Source organism: Populus euphratica, unplaced genomic scaffold (assembly GCF_000495115.2).
Source record: "Populus euphratica unplaced genomic scaffold, PopEup_1.0 scaffold2475.1, whole genome shotgun sequence".
Lineage (NCBI taxonomy): Eukaryota > Viridiplantae > Streptophyta > Magnoliopsida > Malpighiales > Salicaceae > Populus > Populus euphratica.
In genome coordinates this window covers 1,923-21,590 of record NW_011502328.1, presented here as the reverse complement: position 1 = coordinate 21,590, position 19,668 = coordinate 1,923, and the positions used below count along the sequence as shown (strand labels likewise).

At 32.9% G+C, this 19,668-nt stretch overlaps 1 protein-coding gene across 1 annotated transcript; it reads right to left on the bottom strand.

Annotated features, from left to right (window-relative positions):
- Nucleotides 1-14,976: 14,976 nt before the first annotated feature.
- On the bottom strand, nt 14,977-17,904 carry LOC105119076 (uncharacterized). The gene is made up of 6 exons (XM_011017177.1): nt 17,397-17,904; nt 16,789-16,879; nt 16,455-16,615; nt 15,813-15,840; nt 15,575-15,683; nt 14,977-15,358 (listed from the first exon to the last, which is right to left on the bottom strand). The coding sequence occupies exons 1-6, from the start codon at nt 17,649-17,651 to the stop codon at nt 15,277-15,279; spliced, it is 726 nt and encodes a 241-aa protein (XP_011015479.1). The 5' UTR covers nt 17,652-17,904; the 3' UTR covers nt 14,977-15,276.
- Between the last annotated feature and the right edge of the window lie 1,764 nt (nt 17,905-19,668).

The window sequence follows — 19,668 nt, the reverse complement described above, 5'->3', positions numbered from 1 at the left end:
CTTTTTCAATTCTAGTGCCTCGACTTTTCTAGCTAAAGATGCAAACTTGGCTTGAAGGTCATGATCATCCCTAAGGTTGTACATACCTCCACTAGATGTATGAGGTTGAGTTTTACTCGGTGCCTCATATGTACCCGCGGTGTCCTAATTTTGAGCATTTTCAGCTAACAAGTCTAAGTACTCCATTGCTTCATCAGGGTCTTTATCTTCAAAAGTTCCATTGCACATCAATTCAACCATTTGCCTATCTTTAGGTGTTAACCCTTCATAGAAATGTGAAACCAATCTCCATGTTTCAAAACCATGATGAGGACAAGTACTAAGCAAGTCTTGATACCTATCCCAACATTTGTAAAATGTTTCTCCTTGTTTTTGAGTGAAAGTGGTGATTTGTCTCTTGAAAGAGTTTGTTCTATGAGATGGGAAAAACTTCTTTAAAAACTGTTGTTGCATTTCATCCCAAGCACGAATGGATCCTGGTCTTGAATTTTGTAGCCATGTTTTAGCTTTATCTTTTAATGAAAAAGGAAAAAGCTTTAATCTGATGGTGTTCATGCTACAATTTAAATTATTATATGTGTTGCAGACCTCCTCAAATTCCCTTAAATGCAAGTATGGATTTTCCAATTCTAAACCAGGAAAAGATGGTAAAAGTTGAATAATACCTGGTTTAAAATTAAAATGAGATGCATCAGGAGGAAACACTATGCATGATGGTGCACTTGTTCTTGTGGGATTCATGTGGTCTCTAAGTGTTCTAGCACGGTTATTCTCATTATTCTCATTCTGAAGTGATTGATTATCTTCTTCGGCCATATTTTCTGAAAATGATGAGGATACCCTACAAAGTCTACCACTTGATGTACGTGACCACACTCTCATGCACGTGTAGGAATAAAATAAAAGGAAGAAGAAAATAAAAGAAGAAGAAACAAGAGAAAAGAAACAAAGTTATATACAAGAAAAGTGAAAAGAGAAAATAAAATAAATATTATAATTTATACAAGAACTTACCTCCCCGGCAACGGCGCCAAAAACTTGACACGACTAAAAGATTAATGTCTTCTCCCAAGTGCAGGAGTGTCGAAGTAATAAATAACCCGGCAAGACCGGGGTCGAACCACAGGGAGGTTAATTGTACAAATTATAAACAACAATTATAAAACAACAATAACAACAACAATAATAATAATAATAATAATAATAATAATAATAATAATAGTAGTAGTAGTAGTAGTAGTAGTAATGGTAGTAGTAATAATAATAATAATAATAAAGAAAGAGAAGAAGAAGAAGATGATGATAACTTGGAGATGGAAAATTAATGTAAGGATTAAACAATAATAATAACAAATGTCAAGGTTAGAGGTTCCACTAATGGTATATCAAACAAGTATAGTATAAACTCTTATTATTGAATTGGAAACCACACACAAAGGAGGGTCCAATCAGATTATATATTGTTAACATGATTACATTAGTCATCTTATTCAATTAATGCTACTACTTGTAAATCTCGTCAAGGATTCATGATTATAACTTATGTTAACAACAAATCAAGTTCCTTTCATAGCTCAGGTGTCGGTTATAACATACTTTATGGAAATGGAAAGTGCCAAGCATTTGTTGTACCAAGTGTTATACAACATAAATCAAGATTAGTCATTTAACAAGCAAAGTATTAAGAGTGAACAAGAGAACAAATATAAAACATGTTAGTATCAAACATTAAAATCCATATTAAGTTTACATTATACTTATTCTCACACCATTAGTGTAACCTTTTCACCTTGACATAATTAATTTAGCTAGACATAATGAAAGAAAGCAAAATAGATAAACAAAATAAGAACATAAAAGCTAACTAAGTAAAGGAAAGGAAATGAAAGGCATAAACTTGATATTAATGAAAGCAAAGCATAAATATTACAAAGTGAAAGGCATAAACTTAATATTAATGAAAACAAAGCATAAAAAATACAAAGAGAGAAAGGAAGAGCATGATCTTGATCTGGAAACCAAGATGCCTAAATGCATGGCAAATGCCTCCTTTTATAGGCCAAAATTGGGAACTATTGATTAGATGACTAATTGATAAGTGGGTGGCCAACTTTTGACTTGGTGACAATCCTTATCTTCTCTTGTCTGCCCAAAACGTCATTGATAACGTCACAATTGGAGCCAGTTGTAAACATGAAAGTTGTAGGCAATTGTCTCAACTTTCTTATGTAAAACATTCAGCTCATTTGGACTTCTAGAACTCCAGATATGGCTAAAATACCGAATAGTGCTCGGGCTGGAAGACAGATTCGGGCTTCTTTGTTGTTGCTACAATTTGGACTTGATAATGGCCTTTTTAGATCTTGGGATCCCTATGAAAGTTGTAGGACTATGTCTTACCTTTCCATCCATATAAATTGGACCTAAATATGAGATATATAGCTCTAGATATGACCCAATTACCGAACAATGTTCCGGTTTGGATTGCACCGACATCTCTTTTCTAAGTTTAGCCATCTCTTTATCCTTGCAATTTAAGTTCTTCAAGTCATCAATCAATCCTTTCATTTTTGTGATAGGCCTGCATTAAAAATAGACATTTACCACAAATTATAGGTATCTTATATTATTAGATACATTATTATAAAACATATTTTAGTTAAGGAGTTATTGATACTTCAAGTGCAAAATGATGATATAAAACCATGATAAAAATGCACTTTTAAGTACTAATCAACACCCCTACGAGCTTAGTAACTCGGGTTGCAAATACTGATATGTAGATAGTGCAATGTTTGATTCCCTTAAGCTTGTCTCCTCAACCCATGTAACAAGCGTTGGGCCAATAGTTTCCAAGTCAGTTGACTTTAGGGTATTAGGTGTTAAAACACCCCTTCGGGCTTAATTGCTGAGGTTAGAAAGGCTACGAAACCAAACTTATCTACATTTTTATTATTATTATTATTATTTCTTTTTTTTCTTTTTTTTAATTATATACAATCCTTTTCCCTTAGTTGTGACCTTTAACAAAAGAATATAAATAATGTAATAATCCAATATGTAACCCACAATCATATGTTAAAGTGTGTGTGTGTGTAAATTAAGGTTTAAGAATACATGTTAAATAAGTATATGAGCAGAATTAAGTGATAACAATGTGAGAGTTTGTAAACCTGAATATTTCAAGAAGTATTATAATAGACCTTGTTAAGAATGGTTACTAAGATGCATCTCATGAGTCACTTTAACAAAAGAGCTCCTTTACTCTGCAACTTTAACAAAAGAACTCCTTTACTCTGCCATCCTAGTAACAACAATTATGCACATGCTTTATGAAATGAAAAACAATTTTTTTTTTATCAACTACTACCCTCTGCCCCCAACCAAAACGAGATATTGTCCTCAATGTTCTAAGGTAGAAAGATAGAGTATAGAAGATATCACCTGAAATAACGAACATTGACAAACCTGAAACACACTTAAACAAAAGTAAGAAATAACAAAACACAATAATAAAATAAAACAACACAAAAATTACAAATGAAGACTCAAATCTAATCTAAGCTTTTTACGGCTTTCCTTAGATGACCAATTTATGCGAGTCATGGAAGGATCAATTACAGGAATGATAGATTGTAGTTGGTCAATCAATTGTTCAGTAGTAGCAGCAGAGATTATGATTTGTCGTGAAAAGGATGTTAGAAATTCTTTATGATTTGTCGTGCAGAAGATGTTAGAAATTCCTGTTCCACAGCATGATCAAGAAAAGACAACAACTTATCATAATAACCATTAACATTTAACAAAGCTATGGGTTTATGGTGAATGTGCAGTTGGGCTCAAGAGGAAATATGAAAGATCTCTTCCAATGTGCCTAGACTACCTAGTAAAGCAATGAAGGCATCAACATGGGTAAACATTGCATTCATTCAAGCCGACATTGTGGAAACCTGAAGTTCCTCTCCAATTGTTTTTCCAATGTTGTCCCCTTGTGCTAAAGCTTCGGGGACGACCCCCAAAACTTGACTACCTCCTAAAAATGCAGCTATTGACACACCTCCCATTAACCCAAGACTGCCTCCCCCATATACTAAATGAATATTTCTCTCAGCTAGCACTTGACTAAGATGATTTGCTGATTCTAAAAACTCCGTTTCTTTCCCACGACTAGATCCACCAAAAACACAAATATTTGTTATATGATGACCTCAGGAACGTGCCATTTCTACACACTTCTATAGTTGTTGAATGTATGGGTTGCGTAGAAATGAAAGGAAGGAAGAGAGGGCTTTATAGACGAGAAATTAGAAGGGCAATCATAACACCTATATGTAGGCCAGCTGGAGGCTCACACTCTCTCTCTGTCTTTTTAATTATTTATTTATTTATTTACTTTTGAAAAAAACATGTGTATGTATAGGTAGTTGTGATTGTGGCTCACATCTTCCCTTGGTTTTATGTCCAAGAACGGCTTAAACGCCCTCTATGGGTCGGGGATAGGCTTCCCATCCAGTTTTCTTAAAAACTGGCAAACAGGGTCTTTTTTAGTGAGATTCCCAAGACTAAGTCGATCATGTTCTTTATGAAATAGTGGCCATAAATCATGAATTACACAATGCACATCTCCATTAGGATGCGTCTCAAGAGTCAATAGAAGATTATCTAAAGACTGCTTACTCAGACCATCTTTAATGAATTGTATTTTATCTTCATGGTTTATAGATACCATTGCTAAAGAACAACATTGTGTATTACAAGTCCATGTAGCACATCGATGATAGACTTCTAGTCGTTTTGCACGACGTTTCTTTGTAAAAGTGCTTTTACCTGTTCTAGGCATGTGTGAAATGAAGGAATTAGAGGACTCACCTGATAATCGGACCTTTGCTTCAATCAACCAGCGAATATCTTCAGGAATTCCATGATTCATTAACAATCTCAATCTTGCACATCTAGCACGGTAAATTTTTGTAATCGCATTCTGAGGCACAGCGGGAAAATAGTTTTTCAATTTTTCAAGATTAGTGTCCATTTTCAAATGAGAATTGGAAGAGAGATTCAAAGAATTGCACAAATATATACACAGATATCAGTTATTGTGGGAAACTAAAAGAACCGACTTAAGTCACGGAGTACCGTTATTCGCCATTTGACCGGGGTGAGAGAAACTAGCAAAAATCACTCAAAAAGAAACACAAAAACAATGTGAGAAAAAAAAATAATCAACCTTTATCTACAAGATCATTCAAACCAGTTGATTCATTTTCACTAGGAAAATTATCAAAGTAAGCTTTCAAACGATGTCCATTTTCCTTAAAATCATTGTCATTCATTGAATTCTCAATATCACAGGCCCATAAGGATTGGTCCATCTTAATCTTAGCTCTTTAGGGAATGCCTAGAGTTGAGAATCATAAAACAAAACTTTTTTACCAGTGTCAATTTTTTGACAATTTTCACAAGTTTTGCAGAATGCATGTGTGTCCTTGAACATGGTGGGCCAATAAAATCCATTTTGAAAGATTTTTGCAGCTGTCTTTTTTGACGAGAAATAACTTCCACATGCTTCAGAATGACAAAGTTTAATGACACTACTTACCTCATTGTCGGGAATGAATCTTTGAAATATTTGATCAGGACAATATTTGAATAAGTTAGGGTCATCACAATAAAAGTTCTTCACTTCGTTTAAAAACTTTTCTTTGTCTTGGGTACTCCAATCAGCTGGCAAATCTCCTAAAGCAAGAAAATTGATATTTTTATCATACCAAGGCATTGGACTAAGAGAAAGTAAGGATTTGTTAGGAAAGTAATCATCGATTGATGTGATATCAGATGTCGAATTTGTTATCATTGTTGACAAAAGATTCACATCAACATTTTCGGTGAATTTTTCATCCGTGATTTCTTCCTCAGAATAAATCATTTGCAAATCTTCAGATTCATCCAACTCATTTTTACTTAAAGTAGATTCAAGTTGATCATAAACTAATTCGTCAATATGATCTACTTCTTGTAAATCATTATCATCTCCAGGTTGCTTGCAAATGTTGAAAATATTCATCTCCAATGTCATATTTCCAAATGATAGCTTCATCAGTCCATTCCTACAATTAATCAATGCATTAGAAGTTGCAAGAAACGGACGTCCTAAAATAACAGGAAATGAATTACATACTTCAACAGGTTCTGTGTCCAAGACAATAAAATCCACAAGATAAATGAATTTATCGACTTGTACTAACACATCTTCAATTATTCCTCTAGGCACTTTTACAGATCTATCGGCAAGTAAAAGAGATATAGAAGTTGGTTTTAACTCACCTAGATTGAGACTTTGAAAAACTGAATATGGAAGTAAATTCACACTAGCTCCAAGATCAAGTAAAGCTCTTTCAATTTTATGTTCTCCAATAAAGCAAGAAATTGTAGGACAACCAGGGTCTTTATATTTCAAAGCATTATTGTTCTGAAGAATGGCACTTACTTGTTCGGCTAAAAAGGCTTTCTCTTTCACATTCAGTTTCCTCTTCACAGTGTATAGATCTTTTAAAAATTTAGCATAGGAAGGAACCTGTTTAATAGCATCCAACAAAGGTATATTGATCCTTACCTGTTTGAAAATTTCAAAAATTTTAGAGTTGTGATTGACTTTCCTTTGTTTGGTCATGGCTTGAGGAAATGGAAGTGCTGGCGGAGAATCAGTCTTTTCTTTGAAATTTTCAGATTTAACCCCTTCCTTACCCTTAGAGATTGACTCATCATCTTTCTCGTAAGGTTCAAGAGAGGGTTTTTCGATAACCTTACCACTGCGCAGAGTAGTGACTGATTTGACTTGATCCATGTGTTGGTTTCCGGAACTACTTGCATTTGCATTGTATTGCCCCTTGGGATTTTGTTGTGGTTAAGATGGAAACTTACCTTTCTCTTGGAAACTGAGAGCAGATGTTAATTTTGCAAGAGTATCTTTAAAATCTGTCATATTTTGAGCAAGTTGAGTATTGATTGTCTCTTGCTTTTCAATGAATGCATGCAATGTTTCCTCAAGATTTCTTCTAGAAGGTGGAGCATAAGGAGGTGCATATCGATGAGAATTTTAGAAATTTTGGTGTGCTTGAAATGGTGGTTGTGAAGTTTGTGCATTGTTGTTCTCACTCTTCCAACTGAAATTTGGGTGATTTCTCCAACCAGGGTTGTATATTTGAGAGTATGGGTTGTGGTTGGCCCTTTGGAAACTGTTTAAAGCATGGGCTTGTTCATGGAGACATTCCTTAAAAGAAGGCAAGGTTGGACAGTTACTGGTTGAGTGTTCATTTGTTTCACAGATTTGACACACAATGTTTTCAACAGATTTTAATTGACCACTCTTTTTCAATTCTAGTGCCTCGACTTTTCTAGCTAAAGATGCAAAATTGGCTTGAAGGTCATGATCTTCCCTAAGGTTGTACATACCTCCACTAGATGTATGAGGTTGAGTTTTACTCGGTGCCTCATAAGTACCCGCGGTGTCCCAATTTTGAGCATTTTCAGCTAACAAGTCTAAGTACTCCATTGCTTCATCAGGGTCTTTATCTTCAAAAGTTCCATTGCACATCAATTCAACCATTTGCCTATCTTTAGGTGTTAACCCTTCATAGAAATGTGAAACCAATCTCTATGTTTCAAAACCATGATGAGGGCAAGTACTAAGTAGGTCTCGATACCTATCCCAACATTGGTAAAATGTTTTTCCTAGTTTTTGAGTGAAAGTGGTGATTTGTCTTTTGAAAGAGTTTGTTCTATGAGATGGGAAAAACTTCTTTAAAAATTATTGTTGCATTTCATCCCAAACACGAATGGATCCTGGTCTCCATTTCATCCCAAGCACGAATGGATCCTGGTCTTAAATTTTGTAGCCATGTTTTAGCTTTATCTTTTAATGAAAAAGGAAAAAGCTTTAATCTGATGGTGTTCATGCTACAATTTAAATTATTATATGTGTTGTAGACCTCCTCAAATTCCCTTAAATGCAAGTATGGATTTTCTAATTCTAAGCCATGAAAAGAAGGTAAAAGTTGAATAATGTCTGGTTTAAAATTAAAATGAGATGCATCGAGAGGAAAAACTATGCATGATTGTGCCCTTGTTCTTGTGGGATTCATGTGGTCTCTAAGTATTCTAGCACGGTTATTCTCATTATTCTCATTATGAAGTGATTGATTATCTTCTTCGGCCATATTTTCTGAAAATGATGAGGATACCCTACAAAGTCTACCACTTGATATACGTGACCACACTCTCATGCACGTGTAGGAATAGAATAAAAAGAAAAAGAAAACAAAAAAAGAAGGAAGAAAACAAAATAAAGACAAACAAAATAAAAGAAACAAAGTTATATACAAGAAAAGTGAAAAAAGAAAATAAAATAAATATTATAATTTGTACAAGAACTTACCTCCCCGGAAACAGCGCCAAAAACTTGACACGACGAAAAGATTGTTGTCTTCTCCCAAGTGCAGGAGTGTCGAAGTAATAAATAACCCGACAAGACCGGGGTCGAACCACAGGGAGGTTAATTATACAAATTATAAATAACAATAATACAACAATAACAACAACAACAACAATAACAATAATAGTAATAACAATAATAACAATAACAATAATAATAATAATAATAATAATAATAATAATAATAGTAATACTAATAATAATAGTAATATAATAATAATAATAATAATAATAAAGAAACAATTTTTTTTTATCAACTACTACCCTCTCCCCCCAACCAAAACGAGACATTGACCTCAATGTTTAAAGGTAGAAATATAGAGTATAGAAGATATCACCTGAAATAATGAACACTGACAAACCTGAAACACACTGAAACAAAAATAAGAAATAACAAAACACAATAATAAAACCAAAAGACACAAAAATTCGCAAATGAAGGCTCAAATCCAATCTAAGCTTTTTACAGCTTTCCTTAGTTGACCAATTTATGCGACTCATGGAAGGATCAATTACAGGAATGAAGGATTGTAGTTGGTCAATTAATTGTTCAGCAGTAGCAGCAGAGATTATGATTTGTCATGCAGAAGATGTTAGAAATTCCTGTTTCACAGCATGATCAAGAAAAGACAACAACTTATCATAATAACCATTAACATTTAACAAACCTATGGGTTTATAGTGAATGTGCAGTTGAGCCCAAGAGGAAATATGAAAGATCTCTTCTAATGTACCTAGACCACTTGGTAAAGCAATGAAGGCATCAGCATGGTTAAACATTGCATTCATTCGAGCCGACATTGTGGAGACCTGAAGTTCCTCTCCGATTGTTTTTCCAATGATGTCCCCTTGTGCTAAAGCTTCAGGGACGACCCCCGAAACTTGACTACCTCCTAAAAATGCAGCTATTGACACACCTCCCATTAACCCAAGACTGCCTCCCCCATATACTAAATGAATATTTCTCTCAGCTAGCACTTGACTAAGATGATTTGCTGATTCTGATAACTCCTTTTCTGTGTCACGACTAGATCCTCCAAAAACACAAATATTTGTTATATGATGACCTAAGGAACTTGCCATTTCGACACCCTTCTATAGTTGTTGAATGTATGGGTTGAGTAGAAATGAAAGGAAGGAAGAGAGGGTTTTATAGATAAGAAATGAGAAAGGCAATCATACCACCTATATGTAGGCCAGCTGGAGATTCACATTCTCTCTCTGTCTTTTTAATTATTTATTTATTTATTTACTTTTGAAAAAAACATGTGTATGTACAGGTAGTTGTGATTGTGGCTCACATCTTCCCTTGGTTTTACATCCAAGAACGGCTTAAACGCCCTCTATGGGTCGGGGATAGGCTTCCCATCCAGTTTTCTTAAAAACTGGCAAACAGGGTCTTTTTTAGTCAGATTCCCAAGACTAAGTCGATCATGTTCTTTATGAAATAGTGGCCATAAATCATGAATTGCACGATGCACATCTCCATTAAGATGCGTCTCAAGAGTCCATAGAAGATTATCTAATGAATTGTATTTTATCTTCACGGTTTATAGATACCATTCCTAAAGAACGACATTGTGTATTACAAGTCCATCTAGCACATCGATGACAGACTTCTAGTCGTTTTGCATGACGTTTCTTTACAAAAGCTTACTTTGATAAGTTTCCTAGTGAACATGAATCAACTGGTTTGAATGATCTTGTAGTTAAAGGTTGATTTTTTTTTCTCATGTTGTTTTTGTGTTTCTTTTTGAGTGATTTTTGCTAGTTTCTCTAACCCTGGTCAAATGGCGGACAACGGTACTCCGTGACTTAAGTCGGTTCTTTCAGTTTCCCATAATAACTGATATTTGTATATATATTTGTGCAATTCTTTGAATCTCTCTTTCAATTCTCATTTAACAATGGACACTAATCTTGAAAAATTGAAAAAGTATTTTCCCGCTCTGCCTTAGAATGCGATTACAAAAATTTACTACCATAATTTTCTCTTTCAAATTATAATTTTTGCTGCTACTGCTGAATAATTGATTGACCAACTATAATCTTTCATTCCTGTGATTGATCCCTTCATGAGTCGCATAAATTGGTCATCTAAGAAAAGCCGTAAAAAGCTTAAATTAGATTTGAGCCTTCATTTGTGAATCTTTCTGTCTTTTGGTTTTATTATTGTGTTTTGTTGTTTCTTATATTTGTTTCAGTGTGTTTCAGATTTGTCAGTGTTTGTTATTTCAGGTGATATCTTCTATACTCTATCTTTCTCTCTTAAAACATTGAGGACAATGTCTCGTTTCAGTTAGGGTAGTAGTTAAAGAAAAAAACTAACTGTGTTTTCTATTTCATAAAGTATATGCAAAATTGTTGTTACTATAATGGCAGAGTAAAGGAGATCTTTTTATGACTCTTGAGACGCATCTTAGTAACCATTCTTAACAAGGTCTATCATAATACTTCTTGAAATATTCAGGTTTACAAACTCTTGCATTACTATCACTTAATTCTGCTTATATACTTATTTAATATGTATTTTTAAACCCTAATTTATACACACACACACTTTAACATATGATTGTGGGTTGCATATTGGATTATTACATTATTTACGTTCTTTTGTTAAAGGTAACAACTAAGAGAAAGGGATGGTATATAATTTGAAAACAAAGAGCAATAAAAAAAATGATGATAATAAAAATATAGATAAGTTTGGTTTCGTAGCCTCCCTAACCTAAGCAATTAAGCCCGAATGGGGTGTTTTAACACCTAATACCCTAAATTCAACTGATTTGGGAGCTATTGGCCCAACGCTTGTTACATGGGTTGAGGAGAAAAGATTAAAGGAATCAAACATTGCACTATCTACGTATCAGTATCTACAACCTGAGTTACTAAGCTCGTAGGGGTGTCTCAACACCTAATGCCCTAAGACCAACTAGTTTGGGAGTCATTAACTGAAAGCTCATTACATGGGTTAAAGATGCATTATGTTTTAAGTTACATGTATATATATTTAAAAACAAAAAAAAATCCCAATCCAAGTTAACCTTAAACATTAGAACAAGAATTTTGTTCTCTTTCAAGTAAAGACCCATAATTATGTGTTGATATATTGAGCACAAAAGAAAGGTTTATTAATATCTTGTTAAGAGGTATTGAGCAGATATATAAATTTAACGAGTTTGTTTATCTGGATAGATTAATGGAAGTTGAATGATGAATACCTTCCTTGTGGAATTTGCTAATTATTTTTCTATTTTAACGTTTTGATTACTACAGACTAGTAATAAGCTGGTTGAGGGGTGTCATTAGTACTTAAAAGTGCATTTTTATTAAGGTTTTATATCATCATTTTGCACTTGAAGTATCAATAACTCCTTAACTAAAACATGTTTTATAATAACGTATCTAATAATATAAGATACCTTTAATTTATGGTAAATGTTCATTTTAAATGCAGGCCTATCATATAAATGAAAGAATTGATTGATGAATTTAAGAACTGAAATTGAAAGGACAAAGAGATGACCAAACTTAGAAAAGAGATGTCGGTGCAGTCCAAACCGGAACACTATTCGGCAATTGAGTCAAATCTGAAGTTATAGATCTCAGATTTAGTCCACTTTATACGGATGGAAAGGTGAGACATAGGCCTACAACTTTTATATGGAGCCCAAGATCTAAAAAGGTCATTTTCAAGGCCTACAACAAAGAAGTTTGAATCTGTCTTCCAGCCTGAGCACTATTCAGTGTTTGGCCCATATCTGGTGTTCTAAAAGTTGAGATAATCTGAATTTTTTACACAAGAAACATGAGACAATTACCTACAACTTTCATGTTTTTAAGTGGCTTTAATTTTGACGTTATCAATGACATTTTAGGTAGACAAGAGAAGATAAGGATTGTCACCAAGTCTAGAGTTGTTCACCCACTCATCAATTAGTCATCAAATCAATAGTTCCCAATTTTGGCCTATAAAAGGCGGCATTTGCCATGCATTTAGGCATCTTGGTTTCCAGATCAAAATCATGCTCTTGCTTTCTCTCTTTGTATTTTTTATAATGTTTATGCTTTGCTTTCATTAATATCAAGTTTATGCCTTTCATTTCCTTTCCTTTACTTAGTTAACTCTTATCTTATTTATATTCTTATTTTGTTTATTTATTTTTCTTTCTTTTATTATGTTTAGCTAAGTTTATTATGTCAAGGTGAAAAGGTTACACTAATGGTGTAAGAATAAGTATAGTGTAAACTTAACACAAGCTAAGTTTATTTATTTGTTATCTTGTTTACTCTTTAATACTTTGCTTGTTAAATGACTAATCTTGATTTATGTTGTATAACACATAGTACAACAAATGCTTGGCACTTTCATAGCTCATATTGTATGGTATAACCGACACCTGAGTTATGAAAGGAACTTGATTTGTTGTTAACATAAGTTATAATCATGAATGCTTGACGAGATTTACAAGTATTAGCATTAATCGAATAAGATGACTAATGTAATCATGTTAACAATATACAATCTGATTGGAACCTCCTTTGTGTGTGGTTTCCAATTGAATAATAAGAGTTTATACTATACTTGTTTGACATACCATTAGTGGATTCTCTAACCTTGACATTTGTTATTATCATTGTTTAATCCTTACATTAATATTTTATCTCAAAGTTCTTAAAGGAGGACTATTTTGTAAAATAGAGACTAGGGTTTCCTACGATATAAAAAGAATGAGAGAAGAAAAGGGAGGCAGTCACCCAAGAGCAGAAAAACGCCGCCTTCCTCTAAGAAACTCAAAATTGTGCATTCTTCATTCTTTAGGAGTAATTGTTCAATAGTTATGCAAGGCTAAGCTCTTTTCCTAGTTGCAAGGACACAACAAACCTTTAGATTTCAAGAATCGTGAGATTTATTCTTTTTTTTTAGTTTATGTTATGAATAAGTATGATTGTTTTCTTATGCATATTTCCTATGATTGTTATTGATGATTTCTAGAGCGGACTCTAAGTTATTATTGTGAACAATCTATTGCTAAGTTTAATATCAAAACCGGAGTTGTGATATATGAACTTGTGAAGCAACTAAGCTTGATAATTATGGCAGAACTACGTTATTAAACTTAGAGAGAACATTTGAACAAAGTGACACAAGCTGCGGATAGCTTGTATGTTAATCTTGATGAAATTATCTATTTATAATCTATTTATAATCTTAATTAAGCATTTAATATGTTAAAATTTAAAATTTAACCTGAATTCAAAAAATTTCTTGAACCATAATCTATTTTTTTTTTTAGACAATATTATAGCTAAACAACACTTTAATAGAACTCTTTTAATTGAATATAACTTGTTGACACTAAAATCAATAGGTTTTTATAGCCGGAATATGACCAACCAACATCTTTTTTTATTCATTATTTTTTTATGACTTTCTTTTTTATATCTTAAACAAGAACTAAAAATTGTAAAAATTATTCAAAAAAGTGCATTTTAAACATTTATATATATATAAACACATCAATGCTGCCTCGACAAACTTAATCCTTGTTTTTTTTTTTTTTCCTGCAAGCAATAATTTCATTTTATGTTTTTGTAAAATCAAATAATTTTTTATAAGGTAATAAATTCGTAAAAAGAAAATTGTGAAATAAGTCCAATAATTCCAAGCTAACAAGGATCAAATGTTTAGGTGAAACCACCGTGTTTTCCCTCTCAAAATATTCTGGAAAATATTGATCCATTTTTTTTAATTTTAATTTTAATGCCTAGCTCTAAAATATATTTGGTCACCTTAACCCAGAAAATTTAAAAAAATATAGGAAGAAAAAAGAGCAAAAATGCTTCCAAAGAGTTAAACGTATATCCAAGATGCAATTGTGAAATGGCTCATCTGCAATCAAGTGTTCGTTACTATTGGTTATTCCAGTAAAATCATACTTTTTAAATTTTTTAAAAATTTTAATGTGTTAATATAAAAAAACAAAAATTAAAAATATTATTTTCATATAAAATATATTAAAAAAATTCATCAAACAAGCCCTTTAGCATTGTTTAACTTACAATCCAACCATGCTTCTAAAATTTTTTATTTTTAAATTATTTTAATATCTTGATGATTAAAAAAATAAAAAATATATATTATTTTAAAATATTTATAAATAAAAAAATCTTAAAAAACAATATCTACGGCATCCAAACAAACCCCTCCATCTGTTGCTTATACGCAAAACTATAAGAGCTCTACCCAAAAAGATAAAGGATAACTGTAGAGGTTTTCGCCTATTGCTTATCAAACGGGCTTCTTGGTAATGGGTTGGCAGGAGCAAGAGCTACAAATTTTCTTCAATCTAACTCTGAATTAGATTCCACGTAAAATGGTTCCGATAGGAAGACGCCAACATTTGCTTAGTTGTGTGACCAAACCAATTTTGTACGTCCAAAACATTCCCTTTTACCACCAAGCAAACTCATTACGCCAGAAAATATGGAAAATGAAAATTCATAATTTCCAACTGAAACACCGTAGATACATTTCTGTTCATTAAACCCAATTGTGCAGTTTGGAAGGGGAGTCCAGGGGACAACTAACAAGATCTCATCTTACCAATGAATTTGAATTGGCATTTGGAAATACTTGACAAGGAAGAATATTTACAGATTAAATGATGTCAGGGAAATCAATTCGTCTGTAGCATGAAAAGAATGGCTCACAGGTGAAACTCCAAGCTGCAATGGCAGCACAAGCATGAATACAACAGTAGATCCCAACATGTACCAAGGACATCAGAGAAGCTTGGAGATAACATGACAGGAAGTCCAGAAGGCTTTTGAGGCAGCCCCAAAGAGTATAGGGTTTTGATATAACCTGTTAAGTAGAGAAACCAAAATCATCGGGAGAATGTCAACAAAAATTTTCTTTCCAGTTATAGTTGAATGATAATATGCATATCAAAATATCATTCGAGGAAAATGTAGACTTAATGGATATTGTGTGCAAGAAAACCAAACATAAAGATAATCAGATGACCAATGCAAGAAGAAAAACCACTAAATTAATAACAATTTAAATTAGATAGCCTACCCAATGGCAGTTGCTCCCCAAGATGCTACATTATAAATGACTTTGCTTCCATCCCATGCCTTCCGAAGCTTTCCTTTTTTCTTTTTTACGGAGAATGTCTTGCTAAGGGCTAAAAGAAATATAACAGGAAATGTCAGAATTCTTTTGCATTAAGTGCTGAAAAGGAAGATTATTTCAGATGAAGAATAAAATGTGCTCGCAACAGGACTAGAAATTATTATAAAAGCTTTGAACTGACCCTCCTGGAGTTGCGTTGGGGCCAAATCCTGCAAGTAGAAAGTACCCAAATAAGAATCTCGGACAAAATGTCTGTGTTAGCACTAAAGACACCAAAAAATTTCCTTGCAGCCCACATGCAGCGGATTAAAAGCCAACTTATTGTGGTGATACAACAAACACAGTTCAGTACTCAACATCTTGCATCAAACAATAAAACAGCTGCAAACTGTGGTCAAACAGGATATTTCATTCTAATAATATCCATTGGTTGCATGGACACGTATGTTATAAGGTTTTCCTCCAAAAAAGATGTAAATTATAGATTCCAACAGCTCCTATTCACTAATATGATTACCCCTCAATGTTCTGTATTTACAAGTGTACCCATGTGTGCAGTAGTGCCTCGGTGCATATGCACATACATCCATGTATTTTATTGTGCTGATATACAAGCAATAGATGAGACTAATTTTATAAATTCTTGGGAATCAACCAGCCTGGAGAATTCGCCTAACAGTTGTGGATCAGTTGTGGATCACAGATACAACAGGTAGGGCAAAAGGGTTGATGGCAGAAACGCCAAAGAAGATCACAATGATTAGCACAATTTATTATTTCAACAATTATGGAAAAGGTACCATGAACTAATAACACCACATACCTTTGTCTGTTTAAGAGACAACAAATAGGCAGCCATGAAGCACGCGATACCCTCTACTATATCTTCTTCCCGCACAAGGACATAATCTTCCTGATCTGATTCATCAATTTCAGCTTCCCAGAGATCATTTTCACTGATCATGTCCCAAGAACTACCTTCTTCTGCCACCATACAAGAGCTCATTAACATCTAGGCTATATAATGAGGAAACTACCATCCTAAATATCCAAGCACTGATGTTCTACAAATAAACTTCAACATACAAATAAATCTACATGCAATTGATAACAACAGATCAGCTATATTATGGCAGGAAGCATCTCTCAGCACTTACCAGTAATGTTTTGTGAAACAGAGAGCTGAGCACACTCAAGCTTCTCAAGGAAGTCAGGGCATTCAACTCTCGATTTGAGGAGGTCGCATAACTGCATCAGGAAAAAAAATATTTGGCCCCCGATATCATAACTAGATCAAAATATGAAAAGAAAATAAAAATTTGGAAAACGAAGTGATTGCCGTCTTACTGAACCACAGATAGCTTAAATAACACTCAATTTTGCAAATTAACCAAATAAAACAGCCAAGCAAATTCCATCCAGGAAATACTAAGTTCTAGCTTCTTCCACGTTATCAGTTATGTCCATATTATCCAAATAAATTAGTTGTCTATGAAATACTAACCGTATCCTCGAATTATGAAGTTTAAGAAAGAGAGAGAGATAAAAGAAAAAAGACAACATCTCGGGAGCAAACTTCAACACTCTCTCTTCTACATTTTATTTGTTTAACTCCAATAATTCACAGCATCCTTTCCTTCTTTTTCCTTCTAAATTCATCCAAATATTAAATATCTATGGATAGTTATTAGATAAATAAAGTTTTCTTGCAATCGAAAACCTATAACATCAATTAGAAAACAAGGCCATTAGCCAAAAACTCTACCTCATCGGCTTCTTGATCGCCAAGGGAAGTTGATGAGCTGTCTTGGCTCGGCGACGACTCCACTTCCTTGGATTCCTCTCCGCTGGTATCCCCGTCATCGTCAACTCCGTCAGCGTTATTTAGCAATTCAAGAGCTCTCTGGCACTGCTCCAGCACTACCTTCAAGGTTTTTCTCCTCACGCGCACCCGATCCTTGTTTCTCTCCTCTATATCCACAGTTGACGGCGGTATCGAACTCGAAACCTCGGTTTCCATGCCGTGTAACGTTTTCTTAAGGTTTGTGCAATTGGCTGTTGTCTCTCGAAGTCAAAAACCCAAAAGAGATTAAAAGGGTAATTCGTGTTCCGTAAGGATCCGAGAAACAGTTTCCCAGGAAGAATTAGTAGTGTTTGGATTCGACATCCTATTGATTGATGTCTGGGGAGGAAAGGGGAAGCCGAGGGCGAAGATTGTAGCTCTCCCTGGAGCCGCCGTGTGGGGTAGCTCTTCCTTTCCTTTTATACATTTATTTAATATATAAAAATAATGAGGTAACGTTAGGTTTTTTTTTTTCCGTAGAATGGAGTTTTGGTCCCCAATTGCACGGCTCAGTGATATTCTTATTTTATTCCAATATATATATATATATATATATATATATAAAAACACTTATAGCGCATAAATTTTTCTATAGCAGGTGATATTCTCATTTTTATTCCAACATATATATTATGCGAAAACTTACCGGCCATGAATTTTTTACTATAACACTAGATACATTTTATTCTAAATTATTATAATAAAATCATCATATTTTGTTAAACTGGTTGTCTTTGTATAGGAGATAAGTCAGTATTTTTAATAATTTATTGGTCATTAAAAAATTACTATGAGTTATATCTTTTTTTTTCATTTTGTTATCGGGATAATTTGATTTTTTTTATAACTTATTGCTTATTAAAAAATTATCATAGAGTATATTTATTTTTTTATTTTTTAAAATAATAAAATGATTGATTTACTCTAAATATTAAAAAAATTATAATTATTTACTAAAAGCATTTTAGTCTTTTTATTACTTGTAAAACAGTGAAAAAACATTTTTACACTTAAAATCATGGAAGAATAGCTCATATGTCCAAGTAAATTTTCATCCTTTCAAGGAGATTATTTTTTTTTGTTAATTCCAAATTCATGGCAAAATTTTTGGTCTAATTACTAATTTTTAAATTCAAAAGGTTGCTAGTGTGTACTCTTCACGTGCTATTAGATAAGAGGCACCAACAATTTTTGGATGATGTATGCTATCATAATTCTATTTTGGATCTCAGAAAATCACTTTATAAAAAATACATTTTAAAAATAAAAAATTTAAAATTTAAAAATATTTTTGGGATACAAGGAGATAAATCCTTGAGCTATAACAAACCAAAATAACTAGACTGGGGTATTTTGACTCGACCTAAATAAAGACTTGATAGAAAGGAAATGGAGGTTAAAATCCAACTTGACCAAAATTAGAAGAATTAATTAAGTTAAGGACTTAATTAAACTTTTAATGAGTTTAATTAGCTAAATGAAAGACTTAATTGAAGAAAAATTAAATTTAAAAGTTAATTTGGCCAAAATTGGAAGAACTAATTAAGTTTAAGGACTTAATTTACTTTTAATAGTTTTATGGATTCAATCAAGGATTGAATTGAAAAACAATTAAGTTTAGAGACCTAATTCAGATCAATTCACAAAGATTAAAAAATTAAGGACAGAATTGAAAATTTAAAAGGCTAAATTGGTGCAATCAATAGTTGAATTGAAAGAAATTTAAAAATTGAAGGCTTGTTAAGGGTTAGATTGAAGAATTTCAAAAACCAAGAACAAAAGTGCATAAAGTGAGTGAGTTTGCGGACTAAAATTAATGAAATTAGGGGTCTACTCGAAAGAAATCAAAAGTTAAATGATTGATAAGGATGAAATTAAATAACCTGGAAGACAAAGACCAAAGAGAAAAAGATGATCAAATAAAGGATTTAAATCAAGGTTTCTAGTTGTGTAATTGCTAAAATTAAAAAGTTTTAAGGTCAATTGAGAATTCATATGCTTAAGTTAGAAAGATATGGACTAAATTGAAATTTTCTTAAAATGCTATTTAAAAATCCTAAATTTTAGAATTTAAATGAATGACACATCACTCAAGACTTTAATGGAAAAATAAGTGACACATTGTCTAACCATCTTTTCATCTCCTTCAGCCTACAAGGTTGATTGAATTGTTATTTTCAGGCAAACAAATATT